This window comes from Poecilia latipinna, unplaced genomic scaffold (assembly GCF_001443285.1).
Source record: "Poecilia latipinna isolate Pla-1442-1.1 unplaced genomic scaffold, P_latipinna-1.0 Scaffold95, whole genome shotgun sequence".
Classification (NCBI taxonomy): Eukaryota; Metazoa; Chordata; class Actinopteri; order Cyprinodontiformes; family Poeciliidae; genus Poecilia; species Poecilia latipinna.
This window is the reverse complement of record NW_015112711.1, coordinates 467,170-478,268: the sequence shown is the minus strand read 5'-3', so window position 1 is coordinate 478,268 and position 11,099 is coordinate 467,170. Positions and strand designations below refer to the sequence as shown.

The following is an 11,099-nucleotide window of genomic DNA, read 5'->3' as shown; positions in this document are numbered from 1 at the left end:
TTTTCTTGGCAAAATTTTTGTTTTTTGAGGAGTAAAATTTTGGGAAACTGGGGTTCCCCCCCCCCCCCCAAAAGCAGTTCTTTGTTTGCAGAGGGATGTCAGGATGCCCACGGCCGCCATCTTGTTTGACAAGCATGTTTTATAGCTTCAGCTTGTTTGGACATTGAATTCAAATCTACTCTGCAACACAATATAAGGGTTAATTATTATTTTTTTTTTTTTTTACAAGAATTTTTTATTTTTTACATGACACTTTTTATCCACACATAATCTACAAATCATTCATACCAAAGCAATCGATGTGAGAGGCCTTGCTGTTCCACACAATCTGCTTAGTTTTCTTACATTTAGACCCACACAACAAACCTAAAATACGCTGTAATTTTGCTACAGGCACCTTGTGGAACCTCTCCTCCCATGATTCGGTGAAGATGGAGATAGTGGACCACGCTCTGCACGCTCTCGCCGACGAGGTGATTGTTCCTCACTCGGGCTGGGAGAAAGGCGGAGGCGAGGAGAGCTCCAAACCACGACATTTGGAGTGGGATACGGCCTTGACCAACACTGCTGGCTGCCTTAGGTATTGGACGGAAAGCGGAGAGAATTGAGAGGGAGAACGTGAAATTATGTCCTTAACTTTTCCACCTCCTTCATCAGGAATGTCAGCTCAGAACGGAGCGAGGCCCGGCGAAAGCTGAGGGAATGCACAGGGCTGGTGGATTCGCTCATGTACATTGTCCAGTCACAACTCAACCACAAAGACGTGGATAATAAGGTTTTTATTATTTGACTGGAATCTGCACATTTTTCCATCTACGCATCTTTAATCCCTACGTTCTTTTTTTTTTTTTTTTTTTATCACATTAACTTTTGTCTCTCGATGTTGCTGCAGCTGGTAGAGAATTGCGTCTGCCTTCTGAGGAATCTGTCCTATCAGGTTCACCACGAAATCCCCGGCTGCGAAAATTACAAAGAGCAGACTCCGCTCAACCATGGCCCCGCCTCCGCCCACAAGGGAGGCTGCTTTGGTTCGCGAAAGGGCAAAGGTCAGTGTCGGACAAGTTTTTACGTCCAAAATGTCCTCTGCGTCTGAGACGTCTGCTGTTTGAAAGCCAGGCAGTCGCTGGTCGGTTTGAGCTTGCTGGTGGCGGAAGCACCTGTTGCTGTTTTTCACACTCTGCCACTGTTTCCCTTCTCCTCCCCCTGCTCCTCCTGTCTTCCCACCCTCCTTCACATCTTCCTGTCTCTCCGCTGTGTTTAGATGAGTGGTTTTCCAAAGGTAAGATTTTCCTCTTGGTGTTGAATGCTTGAAGAGCTGCTGCCATCACCCATTTCACTAACGCTAAACAAACATCAGTGAGAGACGAAGGCCGTTTCCTCGTGTCACACGGGCATGAAACATTCGCCACTGAAACGACGCTGCATGCCCTCGGCGTTTTCGTCACTGGGTGTCGTTTCTAGAAGTAGAACACATAATCACTTTGCCTGCATGGGAATATTTATTTGATCATTTCTTCAATTTTGAATTTTATTTAAAAAAATGTATTTTTATTTGCAGCAAAGAAGGATGGGGATGATGGAAGTCCAGAGTCTTACGATTTTCCAAAGAGGACGACGCCTGCCCAAGGTATGACCAGTAGCTTTGTTTTTATGCTGAACATCTGTTTGCTTAACAAGCCCAAGAGTTTGAATATGCAGACATGTTTGTATTTATCTTCATTTCAGTCTGAAAATGTTGGGTTTTGTTTTATTGAATGACATTTAAAAACCTTTTTAACTTTTAAACCAGAAGTTCTCAAATTTCATGTTCAAAGGTTGGGGAAACAAATCTAGATCAGTAAATTTAATCAAATGAATTTGATCATCTCTAAATTTTCTAAAATACTTCATACTTGTGACCACAGGCTGCTGTCATTTTGACAGTAAAGTGTGATGAATGCTCTAATTTTATGAAAGGTTTAGCTTGAGTTTAATTTCCTTGTGTGCCTCAGCAGTTAAAAGTACCTTTTAAAGCATCTGAGGTAAATCTCAAGTGCCCAGAGTTGGTCATAAAATAAACCAATAGATAAAAATTGCATTTGTTTTTTTTTATTATTATTTTATTAAGTTAAGCACACAACTGCTCTATTTATGCGGCAGCCCGCAGTTATCCGGCGGGCCGGGTTTGGCCCCTGGACCTCGAGTCTGATGCATGTGACTTAACTGCGACGCCGTTTCCTCGAGTCTGACGTCAAACCCGGCCCTGAGTTTTAACTTCCCGGGTAGCTGGAACGCAGCATTGCTTTTAGGTTAAAGGCCAGTCGGGAATCTGTCTGACCCACAATGCTGTCTGAGCTACTGCGACCGACCTCGAATGGAACTAAAGGTTCATCAAGCTCTGTTCATGGTTTTGTTGACATCAGGTTACGAGCTGCTGTACCAGCCGGAGGTGGTCCGCGTTTACACTTCTCTGCTCAAAGAGAGCAAGAACCCCTCAGTGCTGGAGGCGGCGGCCGGCGCCATCCAGAACCTGTGTGCCGGACGATGGACCGTAAGTATCAGATGCTTCAACAACTGAAGCCTCTGGAAAGCTTTGCTTCAGCAGATGATGATGATAATGATGGTGTGTGTGTGTGTGTGTGTGTGTGTGTGTGTCCAGTTTGGTCGGTACATCAGAGCCATGGTGCGTCTGGAAAAGGGCCTCCCCATCGTGACAGAACTGCTCTCCCATAGTAACGATCGTGTTGTTCGGGCAATGTCTGGAGCCCTGAGGAACCTCGCCATCGACAACCGCAACAGTGAGCTCCTGGGTAAGACCATCTTCTTTGTTTACTGAAAAACACGTCTTGACGTTCGCCTGCGCCGCGAAAATGAAGGAATGCTGACTCGTGTCTTTTCTCACGTAGGCGAGCACGCTCTGCCTCACCTGGTGGCTGTCCTGCCCGGAGGCCAGAACCAGCCTAGGTGCAATCTGTCGGAGGAAACCATGGTGTCGGTACTGAGCACGCTCGCTGAGGTGCTCGGCAACAACGTGGAGGCGGCAAAGAAACTGAGAATCGCATCTGGCATTGAGAGGCTGGTGCTCATCAGCAAAGATGGGTAAGTGTTTCAGGATTACAGATTTATAAACCGTGTGAGGATATTGTGAGAGAGAGAATCCTTGTAGAAAAAATGCTGTTTGTATAGTGTGTAGAAATTAAAGTTTAGAAAGTGTACACTTTTTTCTTTCAGTTAGGAATATTTTAATGACTGCTTTGTCTCTATTCTTGGAAAAACTAAAGTGCAAAAGGGAATGATGAGATTTACTGACTTGCATGGCTTAAATTGTTAAGTATTCTCAAATTGGCATGGTGCCAAGTTAAAAAATGTTTAGCTCAAAAGAAACTTAAGATGTTTGCGATAATAGCCGGGCTTTCTCCCGAGATAAAAGTGTCAAGATTGAAATCTTTTGTGTGGATTTTAGAGGGGAAGCTGGTAACAAATTGAGTCGAGCCAGGATGCAGCCTTGACGCACAGCCTTCACACAGGCCTGCAACTTTGTTTGCATGAGTCGAAATACTTTCGTATTTTCAAGTATTATGGAGGGCAAATCATAAATATACATACTGAAAGCAAACAAACGAAGCACAGGGCGCTGTAGGACACCAGCTGATAAACTCTCCTTGCGATTAAGAACTTGGAAATGAGACAAATTTTAAGACTTTTTTTTTCCTCTATAGAACAAAAAAAAAATCAAAGTAACTTTTGTAGACCTGCTTTCCGTAGGTCAAGAATCGACAAATTGTGTCTGAAATCTCAAACCAAACTGTGTTGAACGCAGCAACAATATTTAATCTGATCAGTAGCTTGATATTAAACAGGCTTTTCCAATGTTTGACATTAAAGTTACGAGTCAAAAATGTAGCACGGCTCGCAAGTTTAAATTAGGAAACTGTCCCACTTTTAAACCAGAATCGAGTCGCTGCTTGTTCTTTAAAGTTCAACATCTCCCTCAGTTTATGCAATAAACCGTCTTGTCGGTCTGAGCTGAACACGTCTTTAATTCGGGCGCTTGTTCGGGTTTCTTCCAGCAGCCGCACCGACCGCGAGGTGCGAGGAGCGGCTCAGGTGCTGCAGCTCGTCTGGGCTCACAAAGAGCTGCGCCGGCCGCTGGAGAAGGACGGCTGGAAGAAGACGGACTTCACAGTGAACCTGAACCCAAACACCACCACCACCAACGGACCGAGCACCAGAGCGAACGGCACCTACGAGGACAGCACCACGCCGCTACTGGACAGAGGTACGGACATCATTTCTGCCTCTTGAGCCTGAATACGGGCGTTTCTTGAAATTAAAGTCTGTAAACTCAAATGTATGTTGTATATTTTTAAGGTTATTTTTCCACTTCTGCTTATTTTTAGGAGACAAGAGGGATCTAATTCCCTTGAATGATCTTGGCCCTGGTTAGCATATTAATTTCTTCTTCTCTGTTTTTGTGAATTAGTATTAAAGTCACTCTGACTGTGCTGATCGGGTTTTTATTTGATCATCCCTCAGATTCCTACTCTACACTGGATCAGAAGGAGAGGAGACACACTCTGGACGAAACCACAGACACTTTACCGGTACTTTAAAAAAAAAAAAAACAGTTTCCTGATTTAACTGAACTAATCCCTAACCTGATGCACCGCGTTCAACATTTCCTCGCTGTGACCTTTTTAATGTAACTCACTGACACTTCTCACAGTCACTTCCTGTCCACCTTCTTTCTCTCTCTTCCTCTGTCACTCAGCGAGGGGTGTATGGGAGCAGAAAGGGCTCCCTGCCTCTGTTGGACTCCTACGATGGTTAGCCCCGTACCCTCCCCTCTTCCCCCCCTCTGCATGTAACAGCATGGTATGTCCAACAGACCTCTAATCCTGCATGTTTACTCTGAGCTTATTTTGTCTCTTATTACTTCAGACCCTCGAATAAACTGGTGTAGATCCATGGTGGTGTGCTGGAACAGAAGTGGAGGTTTATTGTGGTCATGTTTAGATCTGTGACGCCCCCCCACCCCCGATGTTCTGTGCTGTACATATTGCTGTAGTTTGCCCCTGAGCTGGTCCTTGTGCGTTGTTTCTTCAGGTTACTAACTCTGGATAATACAAGTTTAGCCGCTAGAACGAGGGCTCAGTGGTGTTGTCACAATATCTTTTTTTTTTTTTTTTTTTAACGGTCATAAAATGTTTTTTGTTTTTTCAAATTTAATCAATCTCAAAATGTAGAATAGGAGTAAAACTATGTATAATTACATGACTCAAATAGAAATATTACTAACTGAAAAGGCTATATATATATTTTTTTCTTTTTTTTATGGTCAGATTATTCCTTTAATTAATCTGAGAGATTATCCTGTTGATTTGCTTTGGTGTCTATGAGCACACCCTGGTGGTTATCCTTGAAACTGCACCCGTTGTCCCAGCCTATAAGAAGATTTAACTTGTCTGATTTTATTTTTTGGCACCACGTTAGAAAATGCATATTTAGGGCAAACACCACTTGCAAGTATTTGGATCAGAACCTTTTTTTTATATATATTCATGATCTGTGACACTAAACCATCAGGGATGATTTTGAGGTTATTTTACAGGCATTTTCTAAAAGAAGTGGTTACAAATTCAGAAAAATTAAAATTTTGTCATCGCAGGTCATTTTAAAAAGCATAGAGAAAAGTTAATGTCTTCTGAATCTCTTTTTGCCTTTTATTCTTGTAGTACACAAGCACAGATTGGTGATGGAGGGTTTTTTTTTGTCACACCTTTGTGTGAATAATGAGTCAAGTCGCAGGATTCACCACTTCATGTATAAACCATCACAGAAGTGTTGATGGTTTAAAAAAGTTAAATGTTTTAGTTGGTCTTAATTCAAGCCTTAAAGTCTTTAAAATGTCACAATTTCCTCTTTAATTTCATTTTGTACATTTATACAATCGATCACCTTTTTTCTCAAATCTAAATTACAATGAAAACTGTCTGAAAGCGTGAAGCTTAAAGACGTTTCCCTGTGTTACTCTTTATCTTAAAGATGAATAAAAAAAACATCTGAATTTCTACAGAATAAAGTGCTTTTCTTTACAAAAATAAAAATAATTGTTGTGTTGAAACTGATCAAAGTTCACACGCTAAACAAATAAATGAAATGCTGAAACATTTCAAAAAAACTTTGGCACCCAAACCATCAATCAGCCGCGTCGTCGCCTGTTCAGTCTGCCCAACTTAACCTTTTAAACAACCATTGCTATATCTGATTAGTCGTCACAGAAAACATTGTAATCCACTCGGTTTGCCTTTATTGTGCAAAGACGTTTAACTGATGCAAACTGCGTGTTAAATCACTGAAGTCTTGTCGAGTATTAAGTTTAACGTGTGCCAAAATCGTTCTCATCAAAGTAAGTTTTCTTTATCAGCTTCAATTAAACACGATTTATTTTTAAAAGTTGTGACGGCACCAGTGTGCAGCTGCCATGTCGTATCTTTGTTGTTGTTGTTGTTCATAAATGCCTTTTTATTTTCCCAGTGGTTTTTAATGTGCGTGTTTCGCTGCTTGTTTCTACAGAAAAACTCATAGTGTGCATCACCCAGACCGGGCCGTCGCTGCCCTACCACTGCTACTGAGGAGAGCGAGGAGGCAGACCTGGACGCCGTCTCCTCCTCTTCCTCGGTCTAACCCTCCTCTCTGTCGCCACACAGCTGGGATCTGAAGATGAGGATCAGCATCCAAAGAAAGTGGTCGTGTTGCAGAAAAACAGTTACAGACAGCACACACACACACACACACCTGTTTCATTCAATTGTAGCAGCAGAAATATATTCAGTTTATAAATTATAGTTGTCTTCTGTAAAGGCAATCACCTTTGTTGACAATCATTTTATTCTGCAGCCTTCATCCTGCCTTTTTTTTTTTTCTCCATTTCTTTTTCTCGCTACTAAGTAAACAGATAATCATGCTCAGTATGTTGCTGCCAGCCCCTGCATCCGAACGATGGATCTGTCTTTAGCCGTGTGTGTAGGGGAATATAGTGTACATAGGCGAAACAGGATGACTGCATTGGTTTTGGCGCATTAATTTAAATTGTCCCTTTCCTGGGAATGCTGGGAGGCTGGCTGCACCCACAGGCTGCCCTGTAGATGGAGAATGTTTATATAGGAGTTATTTTCCTGTCTAGAGTTATTTTCTCTCTGTTGGGATGAGCACAGACCTGTATATTTGTCAAAATGCTAAACCTGTGGCCGTGTGTGTGCGCGCGCGTTTCTTGTGTCAAAATGATTATGAACCCTTTTTTTTTTGTTTTTTTGTTTTTTTTACTATTATTGAGTAATGTCTTTGCTTGCACGGACCAGACACGTTTAATTGTTTTTGTCTGATTGTCCTCTGTTTTATTTTTTAACAGTCTTATGTTCCTGCTGCCTCTTTTTTCTGTTTTTATTTCATTTTTTAAGTTTGTTTCTGTTCCTCTCCCCCAAGTAGAAAATAAGTTTTGAGCTGCTTGTTTCGTTTTATTTCTGCCTGGATTTAGCAGACTCGTCCAGTACAACGTGTCAAACCTGGTACTGAGATGTGAAGCTGTGACAAACACTACTACACGTTTAACCACTAATCCTGTCTCAATACTTAAAAAGAAAAAAAAAAAATCAGGTGAACTTTCTCTGACTTTTCAAATAAGAGTCTGCCATGTAGCCCATTTGGACCTTCACCTCTAAATCCGTTTTGCGTCGACTGGAATATGAATTTCAGAGGCTTTTGTTACTCAGAGGAGACTCGAGTTTTCCTGCAGCTTTGGGAGAGATGCTCTATAATTTAAATTTTGGTCTGACCCGTTTGTTTTGTATTTTGTGTCCAGTGTGCGTTTTTGTTTTTGGGGGTTTGTATGTGGGTGAGAGCATTATGCAATTTTTCTTTTCAATTCAACTTTCACTGTTATGTTTTTAAAAGCAAAAGAGACCAATCTTTTAGTTTTTTTTTTTTCTTAATCTCTTCACACATATAGTATATTTGTACTGTTGCCTATCCATGTAAAATTATGACGTACCATACACCTGCCTTGGCTCTGAGCAGTTGCTTTTTCAGTGAAGTATGTAACTGGTAATACTGTTTGTTTTTTTTATAAATAAAGATTTTTTCTTAGACAAGTTTTTGCCATCTGTGTCGTGCTTTCTCCGAGTTATCAACTAAGCGGCACCATGAGATGTCAAAGCTTTTATAAAAGTAAGTCCTATTAAAACATATTCAGTTTTTCTTGAAATGGTGATATTTTATACTTGTCAATTTTGATTATGATCTTGATTCTATTAGACTAGTTTCAATATAGTCTTTCAATTTCAAGTGTCAACATTATGGAATTTATGTAAAATCAAATTTCATATTATTCCCTCATCAAAAACATACTCTTAAGTTTGGAAAATTCATGGTGCTGCTTTTTTTAAACGTGTGATTAATTAAAATGTGAAACCTTTTTGCTGCTTTTGCATTGTATTGAGAATTGTCTGCCTTTATTTTGTATCAGAAACGAGGAGCTACTTTTGTAAAGTATTCATTTATCTGACTCTCTGACACTTTATCCTTCAGATTGAGTTTCTTTAGATTTTCTGTTTGTGTGTAGATATTTAATCTAGGTTGTAATTTCCCTACGTGAGATAAGTGGGAACTTCTGTCACCAGACATTTCTAATTAAAGAGCCGGTGTCTCTCGGTAATTTCATCCCCTGGCACTCGTTGGGGCGAGTTGCAAACACTAAAACTTGACCCCGTCTGCTCTTCTCTCCTCAACGTCAGTTTGCTCTGTGAAGCCTTTTGAAGTTTCCTTCATGGATTAACTAATTATCAAAGCTTTTCAAATCCAGCAAAAAGATTTGCCTTTGAACGAGTCGCGTTCCTACAACTCCTGCGTCAAACACATTGGACGTGTTCGCAACAAAGCAGCAGAAGACCGAAGCGCTGACATTCTCAACTTTTCTGTTGTCTCTCGTTGCATCTCGACATGATTTTGTGCTTCAGGGTTGCGCTCCGGTACATGTCTTGTCGTTTTCAGTATGTGGCACATTCAAAAGGCAGCTGCTGGATCACGAGGTGGCTTTGGGAGTGCATAGCCGACTGTAAATGGTTTTAGTATTAGTCAGGCTACAGGATTTGCTACGTGTCAGCCAGTGAGCCAGATTTAATTTAATTTTACAGGCTATGATTCCACAGAGCCAAAGATCGGATTGCTCACTGTGTCTTTTAGCAACATAGCAGAATGTGAATGTTCGAAGTTTCCCCACGTCTGAAAACAGAAGTCTGAATCTGACCTAGTTTTTTACGCTGCTCCAGCACCGAGTACGATGTGCTTCACCCTCGTGGGAACACGTTGTCCCTTTTCAGCTGCACTTGCCTCCTCTGAACACTGTGTAGCGTTTGCAACCATATTTATACTGTTTTCATCCTTTGTCTCGATACAACCACAAAAGATGTCCCTTATTGGGATTTTATGTGATAGACCAACACATATATGTAAATGTGAAGTTGAAGGAAGAGGAATATATATCTTTCAAACACATGTATGTTTGTTTAAATAAATTGTAAACATACAGGTCTTCTGTGAGTGTTAGAAAGCCATGAAGGCAGCTGGCTGGTCGAAGTTGTGAGGCAAAGAAGAAAACTAAAAATTGTGAGGCAAAACTTTGAGACTGAAAATTTCATCTGAACTGTTAAGCTTTTTGGCATTTAGTCAAAAAATATATATGTACCTTGTAATGACAAGAAGAAAAACTAAATACAGGGTAATCACGAAAGAAAAGCTTCACTAGACTTGAGATTGGATTGGATTTCAAACTCTGAACTTCACTGGAGATTAGAGATTGAGATTGCAGGAGGTTTCATCTTTCAGCAGGACAATGGCCTTAAACATGCAGCCAGAGCTGCAACGGATTGCTTTTGAGCAAAGCATGTTATTGGGCTGGGATGACAGACACTTTAGCTAATTAACTGAGCTTAAAATATTTGAGCAAGGATGGAGAAAAATGTTGGTTTCTACACCTGCAAAGACCTTCAGCTGTGAGAGCAAAGACAAGGTAGATCCAAACATTCACTCCCGGTTATTTAACACAAATGAATGACCAGACTTTTCACATTTTATTCGTAAAACAAATCAGTTATGCTTTATTTCCATAATAAAACCCAGCCCAATGATGTACATTCATGTTTGTGGCTGCAAGATGATAAAATGCGAAAAACATTTTTACAAGACACTTTAAATGTTGCCATCCTGTTGACATGTTCTTAAGGCGAACTATATTTTTAACTGCAGGGTTTAAAATACACCAAATAAGTAAATGATGGCGTTTTAACAGAGCATTGAGATGGTATAAAGTTTTAACTAGCTGTGAAATCCTCCAGCTGCACCTGTCTTAATGTAAGAACTCTTTAGTCAAAGCTGTATTATTAGAACTGTAATAAACAAGTGGGAAACATTAACGTCCTGTCACTGCACATTTCTGACCTGCATGTGTGTGCATGTCTCTGTTAGCCACCCCGCGTACGTACGTGTGTGTGCGTGAGTGTGTGTGTGTGTGTGCGTATAATATTTTAACCTGTTCTCCGGGCACACACGCAGCCATTAAAACCGAGATCACCAAAAGTAGCAGCAGCACCCTTCCTTACACGTGTCCTGTCATTGGGTGTCAAATCTATTTATGGCTTCCCTGCTGCTCTTTGATTCCTCTCGGTCCGTCCGGAGCTCAGAGAGAAGGAGGAACATTTAATGTCAGTGCGCAGTTTATCTGACGGGGTGGGGGATTCGGCTGGGAGGCCTGCCGGACGGGAGACCAACGACTGGTTTGTTGAGGGATTTTATCTTTGGATTAATCACAGCAGGAGTCCACGTCAGAGGAGCCACAGCACAGGGGAGATTAAGTTTGGCTTCATCCTTACTTCTTCATAATCTCACTGGCTGTTCCTTTTTTTTTTTTTTCTTTTTTCTGGGGAGTAATGTGAGTACCTACAGTATAGGTTTGGGTGCAAAGAAAGGACTTGTGTTGCAGTTACAACCCCATGGATTCACCCGAGGGCCCCTCTTCGTCCTTTTCAAATTCACCTGAGGAGCCTTCGGATAACGCTCCGGCCCCA

The 11,099-nt window shown here is 41.2% G+C and overlaps 1 protein-coding gene across 6 annotated transcripts in view; it reads left to right on the top strand.

Annotated features, from left to right (window-relative positions):
* LOC106942193 (catenin delta-1-like) overlaps positions 1 to 7,631 on the top strand; it is a 28,502-nt gene extending 20,871 nt beyond the window's left edge. For 3 of the 6 annotated variants that reach the window (XM_015025451.1, XM_015025427.1, XM_015025411.1), the window contains 13 exons: positions 394 to 580; positions 658 to 775; positions 893 to 1,046; positions 1,262 to 1,279; positions 1,559 to 1,627; positions 2,403 to 2,530; positions 2,639 to 2,789; positions 2,886 to 3,078; positions 4,050 to 4,258; positions 4,380 to 4,421; positions 4,516 to 4,583; positions 4,751 to 4,805; positions 6,556 to 7,631. In XM_015025451.1, the coding sequence (XP_014880937.1) occupies positions 394 to 580; positions 658 to 775; positions 893 to 1,046; positions 1,262 to 1,279; positions 1,559 to 1,627; positions 2,403 to 2,530; positions 2,639 to 2,789; positions 2,886 to 3,078; positions 4,050 to 4,258; positions 4,380 to 4,421; positions 4,516 to 4,583; positions 4,751 to 4,805; positions 6,556 to 6,614 (1,451 nt within the window). In that variant the 3' untranslated portion in view covers positions 6,615 to 7,631. Of the gene's footprint in view, positions 1 to 393; positions 581 to 657; positions 776 to 892; positions 1,047 to 1,261; positions 1,280 to 1,558; positions 1,628 to 2,402; positions 2,531 to 2,638; positions 2,790 to 2,885; positions 3,079 to 4,049; positions 4,259 to 4,379; positions 4,422 to 4,515; positions 4,584 to 4,750; positions 4,855 to 6,555 lie in introns of all 6 variants that reach the window. The other 3 variants (XM_015025436.1, XM_015025419.1, XM_015025443.1) reach the window with 3 other exon arrangements.
* The last annotated feature ends 3,468 nt before the right edge of the window (positions 7,632 to 11,099 follow it).